Source organism: Sarcophilus harrisii, chromosome 1 (assembly GCF_902635505.1).
Source record: "Sarcophilus harrisii chromosome 1, mSarHar1.11, whole genome shotgun sequence".
Taxonomy (NCBI): Eukaryota; Metazoa; Chordata; class Mammalia; order Dasyuromorphia; family Dasyuridae; genus Sarcophilus; species Sarcophilus harrisii.
Window position 1 is genome coordinate 218,515,815 of NC_045426.1, and position 15,505 is coordinate 218,531,319.

Below are 15,505 nucleotides of genomic sequence, written 5' to 3' on the forward strand. Positions count from 1 at the left end.
AAATCATTTTTAAAATGGTTATCACTTTCACTTGATCATTTTCTTATCATAACCTATCATTCCGTCTTTACCTATGTGTCTCACCTCTCTTATTCTTCATCTTCATGAAAAATCTTTCAACTCCTCAGTAACTTCTGCTTCTAATTCACTTTCATTTCAGCCTTAGCCAGTATCTACCCAATAGTTAACTAGTTCAACTTCATATTTTCTTCAACTTTCAAATCCTTTACTGCCCCTCACCAATTCTATCTTATTGCTCCTTATGATTTTAAAAAAACCTGTCCCAGATTAGTCCTACTATCCTCTTCTTCTGTACCTTTACACATGCTGAAATAAACTGACTACATCTACCACAAATATATATTTGGTTTTTTTAAACTTCAAAAAAACCCTCATTGAAACAAGATAATCCTCTTTTACCTCCCTAAGTGATACTCCCCAAAAAAGATTACTTGCAATCTCTATCTCTTCAAGTGTTTCAAAATGCTTTTTTCTCACCCTCTTAGTTGAAGATTTGTCCTATGCTTTATATAATAAAGAAGGCAAAAAAGTTTAGAAAACAGCTTAACTATCAAACACTTGGACCCCATGGTTAAGCAGAAAGATCTGAGAACAAAGGGAAACACCCAATTAGAATATAAAATTATTTTAATTTCTTTTAAAGATAGATTATAAACAATATCACTTGATAAGGAGCAATAGAGATAATGATCAATTTTCAGAAAGTTCTGCAAGATTATTAAGTAAGATTATTTCAAAAGCATGCAGCAGAATGACCCAAACACAAAATCCCAATCTGAAAACTGAAGCTGAAAATTTAAATAAACAGAATAAAGCACCAAACAAATGGAAAAATGAATCAAGAAACCTAAGAGACCAATCCAGAAAAAATTAAACTGACATGAACTATAAGAGTTTTGGGGGGAGAGGGAAGGATAGAGGGGAAGAGTTGCTTGATGATATAAATCAAGATACAAAATATAAAAGGGCAAATGAGAGTTTCAGATGAAAAACTGAAAGAATAAATCGTGTAGAACAAAAGGTAGGAAAATCTCATACAAGTGGATTCCCTAAAGAGTCAATTGAGAGGAATAACTCCACAAGACAATAAATATCAGAACATAAAAGACTGAAAAAATGTTCTTGTATGAAAGACTCACTAAAAACTACTTACCATAAAAAATTTGTTAAGAAAAAAGAATTTGAGAATCACCTCTCATAAAGAAATAACCAAACAAAAAATTTAAGACATCAAAAAACTAACAAAAGAAAACTGATCAGATTTAGAATCAGAGACTAAAATAAAAATGGAATCAACCAATGACTTCTTGAAAAACATTCCAAAGTAAAATCACTGAAGAATGTCATAGCCAAAATACAAAGCTAACAAATTGCTTCTCTGAGACGTTTTTGGTCCTAATCCCTAAAATAAGAAGAGATAAAGCACAGAAATAAAACAATAGAGCAATTAATCTTCAATAAATATCAAAAATATGGAATAAAATATTGCCAAAGAAGGTATATCTTAAAAGAGTATACACTATAAGCTAGTTTGACTTGTATCAGGAATGCACAACATTATACACAATATTGATCCCCAACCAATAAAAATTAATAGATGCAGAAAAGCCTTTTGACAAGATACAATGGTTGGCAGATTCATGTTAAAAATAACTAAACGGGGGCCAGCTAGATGGTGCAGTGGATAGAACACCAACTCTAGAATCAGATGTTAAATTCAGCCTCACTTAGTAGCTGTGTGACCCTGGGCAAATTATTTAACTCCAATTGCCTCACTAAAACAAAACACAGAAGTAATCCATTTTTAAGGTAATAAAAAAAAGAGAGATAAAAACACTACAGATGCTTTCTAATGAAATCAAAAGTAAAAGAAATATACTCTTGTCCCCATTACTGACATAATTCTAAAAATGCTAGCTACAAAAAGAAAAGAAAAAAATTGAGAAAGTATTGGAAAAAATGAAATAAAATTATCCGTTTATTCAGGTAATAAGAAAGAATCCTAGAGACACAACTGAAAATTTAATGAAAATTAATAACTTCAGTAAAATAGCAAATCAAAAAAGTATGCAAAGCCATCAACCTGAACAAAACCAGAAGGAAGAAAAAAAAAAAAAAGAAATTTCATTCAAAGCACGTATAAAATATCTGGAGCCACCAAGTCATCAAAAGGAATTATGAGTACAGTTACAAAAATAAATACTGGGTTAAAAATTCATTATTCAACAAAAACTGCTAGGAAAATTGGAAAACAGTCTGAAAGAAATCAGAACTTGGTTAACAGCTCTCACACACAACAAAAAACTCCACATGGAAACATGACCTACAAACATAAAAGATTCTACCATAAATATAGAAGGAAAGGAGGAATCCTCAACAACTATGTATAGAATGAGTTCTCAAACCAATAAAAAATCTAATCTCTCTTGTGCCACATAGATATGATGGGCAATTAAGATGACATCAATTTGAAAAAATTTTTTGTACCAATATAAGGAATTCAGACAGAATTAGAAAGGAAACAAATGACTTGGGAAAAAATTATAAATAAATTTCTCTGACATATATTTAATAATCAATAACATATATATGAATTGTTAAAAATATATATATGAGGGGCAGGTAGGTGGCACAGTGGATAGAGCACCAGCCCTGAAGTCAGAAGAACCTGAGTTCAAATCTGGCCTCAGACACTTAATACTTCCTAGCTGTGTGACCCTGGGCAAATCAGTTAACCCCAATTGCCTCAATAAATAAATAAATATATACATATAGGGGTTGGGGGGAGGGAGAAAGAGTCAATTCCCAATAACAGTAAAAAGATACAAACATGAAATTTAAAAATAAAAACAACAAACTATCAACAACTATTTGAAAAAAAAATCTACAAATACTAATAATAAAAGAATTGAAAATTCAAACAATTAATAAACAAACACTTATTAAGCACTAGGTGCCAAGTATTGTGCTAAAGGCTGGGGAAACAAAGAGATAAAATACCATCCCTGCAAAAGAGACCCACATGTGCAAAAATATTTGTAGCAGCCCTTTTTGTAGTGGCAAGAAACTGGAAACTGGATGGATGAGCATCAATTGGAGAAAAGCTGAATAAATTATGGTATATGAATAAAATGTGGCATATGAATATGAACAGTATTATTGTTCTGTAAAAAACGACCAGCAGGATGATTTCAGAGAGGCTTGGAGAGACTTACATGAACTGATGCTAAATGAAATGAGCAGAACCAGGAGATCATTGTACACGGCAACAAGAAGACTATATGATGATCAATTCTGATGAACGTGGCTCTCTTCAGCAATGAGATAATGCAAACTGGTGCCAATTGTTCAGTGAAGAGAGCCATCTACACCCAAGGAGAGGACTGCTGGAACTGAGCATGGTTCACAACAGAGCATTTTCAATCTTTTTGTTGTTGTTTGCCTGCATTTTATTTTCCTTTTTTTTTTAACTGGTTTGATTTGATTTTTCTTCTGCAGCAAAATAATTGTATAAATATGTATGCATACATTAGATTTAACATATATGTCTACCATGTTTAATATGTATTGGACTACTTGCCATCTAGGGGAGGATGTGGGGGAAGGGGGGAAAAATTGGAACACAAGATTTTGCAAGGGCTAATGTTGGAAGAATTGTCCACACATGTTTTGAAAAATAAGAAGCTTTAATAAAAAAAAATACTATCCCTGTCCTCAAGGTGCTTAAAATATAAAGGAGTTATATAATATATTTAATTTATATTATATAATAATATAATATTAAATTATATATTATATATTATAATATATTAATATATTATATTAATTATTTTAATATTAATATTAAAATATAAATTATATTAATCAATTAATATATTATATTAATATATGTTATATATTGTAAATAATATAGTATTAAATTATATAATATATTATTTAATAAGCTAGTGTTTGACAAACCCAAAGACCCCAGCTTTTGGGATATGAATTCACTGTTTGGCAAAAACTGCTGGGAAAATTGGAAATTAGTATGGCAGAAAATAACGCATTGACCCACACTTAACACCATACACCAAGATAAATTCAAAATGGATTCATGATCTAGGCATAAAGAATGAGATTATAAATAAATTAGAAGAACATAGAATAGTTTACCTCTCAGATCTATGGAGCAGGAAGGAATTTATGACCAAAGAAGAACTTGAGATCATTATTGATCATAAAATAGAAAATTTTGATTATATCAAATTGAAAAGCTTTTGTACAAACAAAACTAATGCAGACAAGATTAGAAGGGAAGCAATAAACTGGGAAAAAATTTTTACAGTCAAAGGTTCGGATAAAGGCCTCATTTCCAAAATATATAGAGAATTGACTATAAGAAATCAAGCCAATCTCCAATTGATATCAAAGGACATGAACAGACAATTCTCAGACGAAGAAATTGAAACTATTTCTAGCCATATGAAAAGATTCTCCAAGTCATTATTAATCAGAGAAATGCAAATTAAAACATCTCTGAGAAACCACTACATACCTGTCAGATTGGCTAGAATGACAGGGAAAGATAATACGCAATGTTGGAGGGATGTGGGAAAACTGAGACACTGATATGTTGTTGGTGGGGTTGTGAATACACCCAGACATTCTGGAGAACGATTTGGAACTATGCTCAAAAGGTTATCAAACTGTGCATACCCTTTGATCCAGCAGTGCTACTACTGGGCTTATATCCCAAAGAGATTTTAAAGAAGGGAAAGGGACCTGTATGTGCACAAATGTTCGTGGCAGCCCTCTTTGTAATGGCCAGAAACTGGAAACTGAGTGGATGCCCATCAATTGGAGAATGGCTGAATAAATTGTGGTATATGAATATTATGGAATATTATTTTTCTGTAAGAAATGACCAACAGGATGATTTCAGAAAGGCCTGGAGAGACTTACATGAAATGCTGAGTGAAATGAGAAGGACCAGGAGATCATTATATACTTCAACAACAATACTCTATGATGATCAATTCTGATGGACGTGGCCCTCTTCATCAATGAGATGAATCAAATCTGGGAGATGACTATAAACCACTACATAGAATTCCTAATCCCTCTATTTTTGTCCACCTGCATTTTTGATTTCCTTCACAGGCAAATTGTACACTATTTCAAAGTCCAACTCTTTATACAGCAAAATAACTGTATGGATATGTATACATATATTGTGTTTAACATATACTTTAACATATTTAACATGTATTGGTCAACCTGCCATTTGGGGGAGGGGATGGGGAGAAGGAGGGGAATAATTGGAACAAAAGGTTTCCAATTGTCAATGCTGAAAAATTACCCATGCATATATCTTGTAAACAAAAACCTATTTAAAAAAAAAAAAAACAGTAGGGAGAAAGGCAGCTAAATGGCACAGAGGATAGAGCACCCTCTCTGAAATCAAGAGAACACGTGAGTTCATATCTGGCCTCAGACACTTAAAACTACGTAGCTGTGTGAATCTTGGCAAATCACTTAACTCCAATTGCCTCAGCAAAAATAAATAAAGATAAAATAAAATAAAATAAAATAAAGGAACTAATTCATGCAAACAAACAAACAAACCAATGGAGATTATACATCAAAATATGTATACCACTTGTGTGGTTATGAAGAACTGCAAAAAAAGTAGATGCTTATCAATTAAATTGTGATAATTTGTGGAAGGAATTACTGGGCCTTATTTTTTAAAAAGCCCAATAATATGAAAAATAAAGAGAAGCCTGGAAACACTTGAATGAACAAATGCAAAATGAAGTAAAGCAAGGAAAACAATATCCACAATGGCTACAATTTAAGTCACAAAAAAGTAGAAAACAAATATTACAAAATTAAACAAATAAGCATAGCCCCAAAGAAGATATAAAAGACACTTCTTCCCAACTCCTTTCCAGAGGTGGGGAAAGGGAAGGCCTATAGGTATGAAATGCTGCATATACCATCAGATTTTTTTCAATGGACTGATTAACTGTTGAATTTCCCTCCTTTTTTCTCTTACTTTAAAAAAAAAATCTTTTGATTTCAGAAAGGCCTGGAGAGACTGACATGAACTGATGCCAAGTATAGTAAGTAAAACCAAGAGAATATTGTACACAACAATAACAAGCAATTATCCAGAGAGAGGACTATGGGGCTGAATGTGGATCACAACATATGATTTTCACCTTTTTTTGTTGTTGTTTGCTTGGGTTTTTTTCTCATTTTTTCTTCTTTTTGATCTGATTTTTTTTTTATGCACATGATAAATGTGGAATTAGAATTGCACATGTTTAATTTATATTGGATTATTTGCTTTTTTGGGGGTGGTAATGGAAGAAGAGAGAAAGAAAAAATTGGAATACAAGGTTTTGTTGTTGTTGTTTTTTGCTAAGGCAATTGGGGTTAAGTGACTTGCCCAGGATCATACAGTTAGGAAGTGTTAAGTGTCTGAGACCAAATTTGAGCTCGGGTCGTCCTGAATTCAGGGCTGGTGCTCTATCAACTGCACCACCTACCTGCCCCAAACACAAGGTTTTGCAAGGATGAATATTGAAAACTTTCTTTCTTTGCATGTATTTTAAAAATTAAAAGCTAGTACCTTTGTTCTAAAGAATGGTATTCTGAGAAGAGGGAAATGAAGGAAATCTAGGTAATATAAAAATAAAAAATATCAATATCAATATTTTTTAACTAGTGAAAAAAGAGAAATAGAGAGGCAAAGGACAAGTGGCATAAGGCTATTTATTATTAAAGTGACATGACTAAAAAAGAATAGAAAGGGAGGGAAAGGGAATGTAAAGTTTGTATAATCCATTAGTACAGCAACAAGAGTTTGAGGAAGGACCCTAGCGTGCTGAGGGAATGTCTACTGAAGATTTATTAAAGAACTTGAACAAGGATAAGGCGGCACAGATGAATTACATGGTTCCATTAGAGAGTACTCACATGGATGTGATCACAGATCCCTCAAAGTATGCACAATCTATAAGATAAACTACTTTCCACTTGGGCTCAATATTAAACAACTACCTAAAATGCAAAATATTCATTTAAATTTCACCACATAGTACTTACAGTGATCTTCTTGTATAAAGCCATTACATTATCATCATCAAATGGTAGAAATCCACATAGTAGTGCATATAAGAGAATTCCCATGCTCCAAACATCTGCCTAAGGGAAAAAAACACCCACATAAAATTAAAGACAAATTTTAGACTAACAATAAATCTTTTTATGTACTATAAAGTAATTTCCTCTTCACTGTTTGGATAATGCAAAGAACAAAGGAGTTAGGGCTATGAAGTTCAAGCCAATTCTTATATCTTATAGGCTTAAGATGACATAAGGTCTCTACCCTATCAAAAACATGTCAAAAAGTCAAACAGGGATTAAATAGATACTACTGTTAATCTGAAATGATCTTAGTAACTAATTTCAATCCTAGTAATTAATTTCAAATTAAAACCTAAGGAGATACTATAACAAATCATTAGCAATCATCTACAAAATCATAATATAAACCTACAAGAAATTAGGCTTTTTTTTTTCCCTCAGCAAAAGCAGCAAATAGGCAGTATGGACTTAGAACTGGAAGGGAATTATGAGACTTAGTTTGAATCATTTTTCAAATAAGAAAACCAAGGCCTTAAGGGTCAGATTTTTAAACAATGTCAAATTTGGAAAATACTACGTGATAGCAAAAGAATAAGTGGAAAAAATATTTATTAAACATTTGCTGTATATCAGCCATTAAGGATATAAATACAAGCAAGCAAACTAATGAGTGAGTGAGAGAGAGAAAGAGAGAGAGAGAGAGAGAGAGAGAAGGAGGGAAGGAGGGAGGCAAGGAGAGAGAAGAAAGTGATATCCAAGGACGAATGTTTTGGACAAAAATGTCACAGGGAAAAATGATTCATTCATTTTCAAATGACAATTTATTCAAAGAACAATTTATTGGTCTTTATTAATTTTATTGGTCTTTAAATTCATATGGTGTAAAAATGGTTAAAAAAAATTTTTTTTTAAAGAATAGCTCTAAGAAGCAGCTAGATGGTGCAGTGGATAGAGCACCAGTCCTGAAGTCAGGAGGACCTGAATTCAAATCTGACCTCAGACACTTAATACTTCCTAGCTTTGTGGCTCTGGGCAGGTCACTTAATCCCAATTACCTCAGCCAAAAAAAAAAAAAAAGAATAGCTCTAAGTAACCCCAAAAAAACCCCCCCCCCCCCCCAAAAAAAAAAAAGTAAACATAAAAGTAAACCTAGTAGCCTAGTATTGGATAAATACAAAGACCACTACTATTGGTATAAGGATTCAACCACTGATAAAAACTGTTGGGAAACTCAGGGAATAGACTGAAAAAATTAGTTTTAGACCAATATCTCACATCTCATACTAAGGCAAGCTCCCAAAGGACATATGATTTAGATATAAAAGGTAACATCCAAATAAATTGGTAAAAAAGAAAATGATGACTTATCAGATGTATGAATGACAACTGAACATCCATTTATAAAGTGCCTACTATATACAAGTCAGTATGCTTTTAGACTCTAAAGAACAAAAACCAAACTCGTCCTTGGCTTTTACAATTTACTGGAAGAGCTTACATTCTTACTAGCTCTTCCTCTCTCTAATAGGCCAATTTGTAAAATATCTACTATATTATATGTGTTACTGAACTTTCAAATTTTTCCCTTCACATCTTCCTTCCATGTTAAAAAAAAAAAAAAAAACATAATAATGAAGCTGGTTTTTTTCATACACAGGAAGGACCCAGTGTCATTACAATGCACATTTTGAACTTTCCCCCCTGTGGTGGTAATGATCTGTTTACATACTCTTGGCCAATCTTCCTTTGTAAATGCTTAATAGTAGCCATTTATAAAATAGATGGTAACACTATGGCCATAGAACAGTCTTTCTCTGTGCTCTTAGCTAAGTGGCTCATGGAGGGCCTGCATTCCCTTGGCAACTTGCCACAAACCCAAACCAGAATAGTACCTTAACCTTTAAAACAATAACAACTATAAGAGTACATAGATACTACCTCTGATCCAATATAGGATTTGCCTTGGATTAGTTCAGGGGCTGCATAAGCTGGACTCCCACAACATGTCTGTAGATGGTAATCCTTGTTACTCTGAAGAAAAGACAGAATATTGAAAATAAAAGATTCGACATACTGCAGATATTAGAACATATAACAAACTAGGGGGCATGAAGGAGAAAGAAAATCAGACTTCTGACTTCATGACAAGTGCATCCTAACCACACAGTCCTCTTAGTCTAAGAGGAATCACATACTCAGAGTTATTGTGGTTCTTTTTCCTAGCATATAAAGGGAAAGGCAGAGAATTAAAATAACTTTCTGGGGTCTCATGGGTGGAGAAATCAGCTTCATTGAAGCTGGGGAGCATCCTGGGGAGAGACAGGAGTCTGCCCGTGCTGGACAAGTTCAGCCACCACCATCTCCCCTCTGACCCTCATGGAGTTAGCCCAAGATTCTGAACCCAAGACTCTTAGGGATGACAAATCTTCCAATCTATGGCCCACAGTCACCATACAGGAAGAAGACCCTGTCATCACAGTCTGGCCACTGTTCCTCTGGAGCTACAGCCATGACTACTAAAGATCCAGGAAAGAAAGTTCTTCTGAAGTCCTCTAACTAATAAATAGTTAAATATCAAACACTTATGATTTTAACAGTGAAAGTAACATAAAAATAGAGTCATTGCCATCCGTTTTGCTGCTTTCCCTTAAGCACCATGGTACCTTTCCATCTGACTTATAGCTAAAACCCTCCATTTGTGTTATGGCCCACATTAGGATGTGAGCTCCTTGAGAAAAGAACCGTTTAGCTTTTCTCTTTGTATCTCTAATGTTTAACCTAGTACTTTGCTTATTTATTTAAGAACTTAATAAATGCTTCATTCATCCAAATAAAACAATGAAGTTACAGCTAAAAATTAAAAAAAACTCACAGGTTGGGTTCTTTTTGAAAATGAAAATAAAAGAGCTGGTTTCATTATATATCCAAAGGCAATAAGAAACATTAGTTTATGAGATCTTGGGTCTTCTAATCTTAAAGTAATTGTGATTAATATAAGCAAAAAGATCATTATAGGTCAATGTCTATTGTAAAATATAAAATGGTAAAATTCTACCAGTGAACCTGAGAACATCAGGGAGAAAGCACTGGATTCAAAATTAAAGATCATAGGTTCAAATTTTGCATCAGATGCTTTATACCTATGTTACTTACTCTCTCTGTTCCTCAGTTTCCTCCTCTGTAAAATGAGGAGATAGAATTAGATGGTCTCTAATGTCCCTTCTATCTCGAGATATATGAACCTGTGAGACCAATCAACATAAAGCTTGGTATTTAATAGACACAGCATAGGAAACTGAAAAAAGAACTTAGAAAAAAATTTGACAACTAAAAAAAAAGTAAAGAGAATAAAAAAGTCCTGCACATTACTCAGAAATTGCTTGTCTAAATATTGTAAGTCTTTTCTTTAAGACGGAGTTCGGCATTTAACAAGATAAACATAAAACATCTTGAAAAAGGGAAATGGACTAATTACTGATAGGAAACTAGTTAGTTACTGGGAAATGGGTCATTCTCAGCTGTTCTTATACAATCAGGTCAACTGATGAGTTATCAAAGGTCAAAATTGCTATCATCAAATTAGGAAGATAAAGGCCAGAAAACAGTAGTTCTAAATTTACCAATTTAAATTACCTGTAGCCTCTGGAAAATTGTTAACTAAATGAAACTAAAGACCATGATTGTACCCATTATTTGGACTCTTTACTAAGTGGAAACAAGCACCATGATCAAATGACCAAAAGTACCCAGAAACCACCTTAGCCACTCTCTTTACCAAATGAAGATTTCACTGTTTAAAATATAAGATGATTTGCAAAGCATGACAGAAAATAGTGGAAGAATATAATCACTATTGCCTTAAAAAATAAGATCTCATAGAGGAGGAAACAATCCTACCAAAAGCTTATACAATGTATTCTTCCTAAACAATATTGCTCCAAGAGTATTTATAAACAAAACTAGTAATAGGGCAGCTAGATAGTACAGTGTATATAGAATATTAACCCTGGAGTCAGAGGACAAAACCATTACTGAAATGATCTAAATTGGCCAGTGTTTCTACAGCAACTAATCTTCATAATCAATGACAGTATAACCATACTATTTGGACTCAAACAGCTCTGTAACCTGTAATGGGTCAGAACTCTGGAGAAATATACTTGAAGCAAGGATTCTTATAACAAGGTGTTATATTTTACTGATGAGACAATGGTTATCTAGTTTAACAGGGTGATTGATAGTTCACACTATCACACAATCAACAGGACAAAGTGAGTCCTGTATACTCAGCAGTATTTGAAGGTCATGAAGACTGCCTAGATTGATTAAAATATAGTGTCCAGACTAGCTCTCTGGAGGATCTCTAGACCAGTGGTCTTAGTGGAGAAGTGATGAAGGCAGGAGAAGCATGCGGCTGGTCAAGTCTTCTCTGTGGCCAAGTTTGTCCCCAGTTTAAATACTCTATTACAATTAAATCAATTCATCATACTGAGTATAAGCCAATCATTATATCACTAGGGAACCATTATTTGTTCTAAGATTAAATCAATCATACTGAAGTAGAAAACTATCAATTACCATGCTAAAGTAGATAACCATTGTCTTATCAATTCCACCGAGTTAACACCTTGTTTTAAGAATCCTTGCCCCAAGTATATTTCTCCAGAATTTAGGCCTATTCCAGTAACCAATGTACACTATGAAGAGGTAGCAATAGCACTTAAGATTACAAAGTAAAGAACAACTGATTGACAATAAAGAAAAGTCACATTTGAGCTTAAAGAAAAGCTTAAAGCCACATTGAATTTAAAGACACTCAGATCCTGACTTCACTTTTTCAGGTTCTCAAAAAGAAGATTCCAAAGGAATTTTTAAAAAAAAAGGGGGGGGGGGGGGGGGGGAAAGGGCCATGTGGCAAAACAAAAAAGGTGCTGATTTGGAGTTCCAATACCTAGGTTTTAATGCTGTCTCTCTTATTTACTATGTGATTTTGAACAAGTCACTTAATTCTGGGCCTTAGTTCCTCATCAAAAAAATGAAGTATTTGGACTAATGACCTCCAAGATCCTTTCTTTTAAAGGGGAAAAGGACAACTACTATCCTGCCCCAAGGTCATGATGATTGGCAAGAAATCATCTAACCAGCATTAGCCACTCATCATATTTTTTCCCTGTCATCAACTCTTCCCACTGCCATGCCCTGGCACTAGATGAAGCTGGCCACAGCCTTGTGACCATGCCCCATCTTTATGCTAAGAGATGTTGTTATACTGCCTCCAAATGAGACCTCTCACTCTTATCCTGAAACCACACTAACTAGTTTGCGCTTCCGACATCTACCCAGCTACAACCAAACATACCATTTTCTTCTTGCCTTTCCCCCCACCCCCAACCCCTGCCCCTTCTATCCCTTCCCACTTCATGCTCTTGGAAGAGTAATGGTCAATATCAATGCCTCTGAAAGAAGCTCATCTTTCAGCTGATTCATAATCCTATTCACCATTACTGATTTCATTCTTCTCTGGCTACTATTCAAACCTATTAGAAACATAAGCTCCTTAAGAATCACCTCACTTCTGTATTTGTATTATTGTATGTATTAAGCATTTAATTGCTTTTTTTTCATTCATTCTAGCAAGAAATATGAGTAACTACTCTGATCAATACAGTGATCCACAATTCCAAAGAATTCACAATGAAAAATGCTATCTACTTAGAGAATTGTTGGAATACAAATACAAATTAAAACTTCCACTTTTTTTGCCTTTTTTGTAACATGACTAATATGTTTTACATAACTTAACATATGTAAGGATCACATTATTTGCTCCTCAACTGCTCAAAAAAAAACTGAAAGGAGGGAGAAAAATTGGAACTGAATTAAAAAAAAAGAAAAATGAAATTTTCAAAAAGCATTTCTCATCTTTAAAAACATGAATGTTCCATGTGATCATGAAGGGATTCATTGATGAAAACATGGGCAGATTTTGAAAGAGCAGAATTGTAAAGACAATTTTTTTGGTAGATCTTATTTTCATAACTACATGAGAAGTAGAAAGAATATAAGATCCAATTGTTACTGATTACAAAAAAAAAAAAAAAGCATCTGACTCAGTAAGGCAGAAGGTTCTCCTCCAACAAGTATCTCCCATGCATAGATCAAAAAGATTCTTTCATAGAAGCAATCACTGAAAATATTCAACTGTTCTTTGATTACTAGTATAAAAAGTCATAAAACATAACTAATAAAGTGAGTGCTAGAATGCTATATTATCTCCTCAATGAGATCTATAGCCACTCCAATGAAAACAGCCTAACAATTCATAAGGGAAAAACCATTAAGATAAAGAATGAAAATTACACATTATGCTACATCAAATAGACAGTAAGCTAACCTAATTCATCAATAGTTTATCTTAGATATGCCCTAAATTAAATATATTCAACTGGACAGTGAGCTGAGCCCATATTTAAACTAAAAAAGAACAAGTAACTCTTCTTTGGAGAAATTATGTAGTCCTTTCAATAATCCTAATCAAAAATTCATCTTTTTAAGATCAATTTTATCCTGGTAAGAATTGTAGGTGATCCAAAGAGCAAGGGAAAAAAAAAATGAAGGATGAAAGCCAATAATAAGTTACACATAATACACCTATAAAAAATGGTATATAAGACAACATTTAAGGTCTAGTGGGCTCGTGTCAGAAGAAAAGGATGATAAACAAAAAGCCTGTACTTTGGTATTCATGCTACAGTAAAGGATTTAGCAAAAGATCTCTAATTGGGAACCTAGAGGGAAAGAATCTTGTAGGAAGGATCACAGGAAATGACAGACTAGAATTCATATGACAAGAAGACAGGGCAAAGTTGTGATCCAAATTTATGGAAGGAACCTATCATTTATGAACAGATCATGAATCCATCAAAGGATATTAAATTTCTTTGAAAGTTAATTATGAATGTTATGGAATATTATTGTTCCATAAGAAACAATCAGCAGGTTGATTTCAGAGAGGCCCAAGGAGACTTATATGAACTGATGCTAAGTGAAATGAGCAGAACCAGGAGATCATCATACATGGCAACAACAAGATTATATGATGATCAATTCTGATGGATATGTCTCTCTTCAATAATTAAATGATTCAGACTTGTTCCATTTATCTTATGATGAAGAGAGCCATCTACACCCAGGAGAGAACTGTGGTAACTAAATGTGGTTCACAACATAGAATTTTCACTCTTTTTGTTGTGGTTTGCTTGCATTTTATTTTCTTTCTCATTTTTTTCCAATTTGATTTGATTTTTCTTGTTCGGCAAGATAACTGTATAAACTGTATGCATATACTGGATTTAACATATATTTCTACCACGTTTAACATATATTGGACTACTTGCCACCTAGGAGAGGGGGTGAAGGAAGTGGGACCAAATTGGAACACAAGGTTTTGCAAGGGTTAATGTCAAAGAATTATCCATGCATATGTTGTGGAAAATAAAATGCTTTATTAAAAAAAAGTTAATTATATTAAAATCAGAGCTATTAAAAATGTTCTTCTTTCCTGCTGATATAGTTTGTATTTAGACTCCTTTCTTTAACTATTTAATAGGCCAAAGAACAGTCAATCAAAACACAAGAGGAAAAAAAGTAGTTTATCAAGCTATAAAACAAAGAACAACACAATTTTTTATAGTTCCTCTCAATTGTATCTTCTCTAATGCCATAGTTCAGTGTTTTTATGAGATAGTATCCATTAAACATTTTAATACTGAAAAACAAAAGAGCAGCACTTACAAGTAAAATAAGTTAATTTATCATACATACTTTGGGCTTTGCACAAAGACCGAAGTCAATCAACTTCAATTTATGGTATTCATCAATCAGCAAATTTTCCTGAAGGAAAAAAAAAGTTTTTCTAATAACTAAGTTTTTTTGATCAAAGTATATTAACATTATAATTTTTTTCTCTTTATTAGTTATGTTTAAGATTAACAAATTTGGCAGAAGTAATTGCGGAGCAGGGGTGACTTCACTAGTATTAATTATTAAGGAGATGAGACTCGTAAGTAAAAAAGGAGAGAACTTGAGAATCTGGACTAAATAAAATAAACAAGTTCTGGTCAAGGACTGGGCTTCTAGGATTGCCCCTACCTCATACCATCCTAGTCCCAAGAAGGAAAGCTAGTTATCAAAGGAAAAAGTCTGATTAAAGAGTGAGAAATCAATATTCATCCAAACCACTAAGGGTCTGAACCTTCTACCCCCCCTCAACTCCACCCAGAGAGCATGAGTGCTGCTAGAATTCAATGATTCTGCTTGAATCAATGATAACACTGCCTCCTTCATT

The 15,505-nt window shown here is 33.4% G+C and overlaps 1 protein-coding gene across 2 annotated transcripts in view; it reads right to left on the minus strand.

Moving 5' to 3' along the window:
* MELK (maternal embryonic leucine zipper kinase) overlaps positions 1–15,505 on the minus strand; it is a 75,968-nt gene that overhangs the window by 42,261 nt on the left and 18,202 nt on the right. For both annotated transcript variants that reach the window (XM_031937181.1, XM_031937175.1), the window contains exons 6-8: positions 14,983–15,051; positions 9,097–9,189; positions 7,117–7,215 (exon numbers count right to left, since the gene is read on the minus strand). In XM_031937181.1, the coding sequence (XP_031793041.1) occupies positions 7,117–7,215; positions 9,097–9,189; positions 14,983–15,051 (261 nt within the window). The remainder of the gene's footprint in view (positions 1–7,116; positions 7,216–9,096; positions 9,190–14,982; positions 15,052–15,505) is intronic.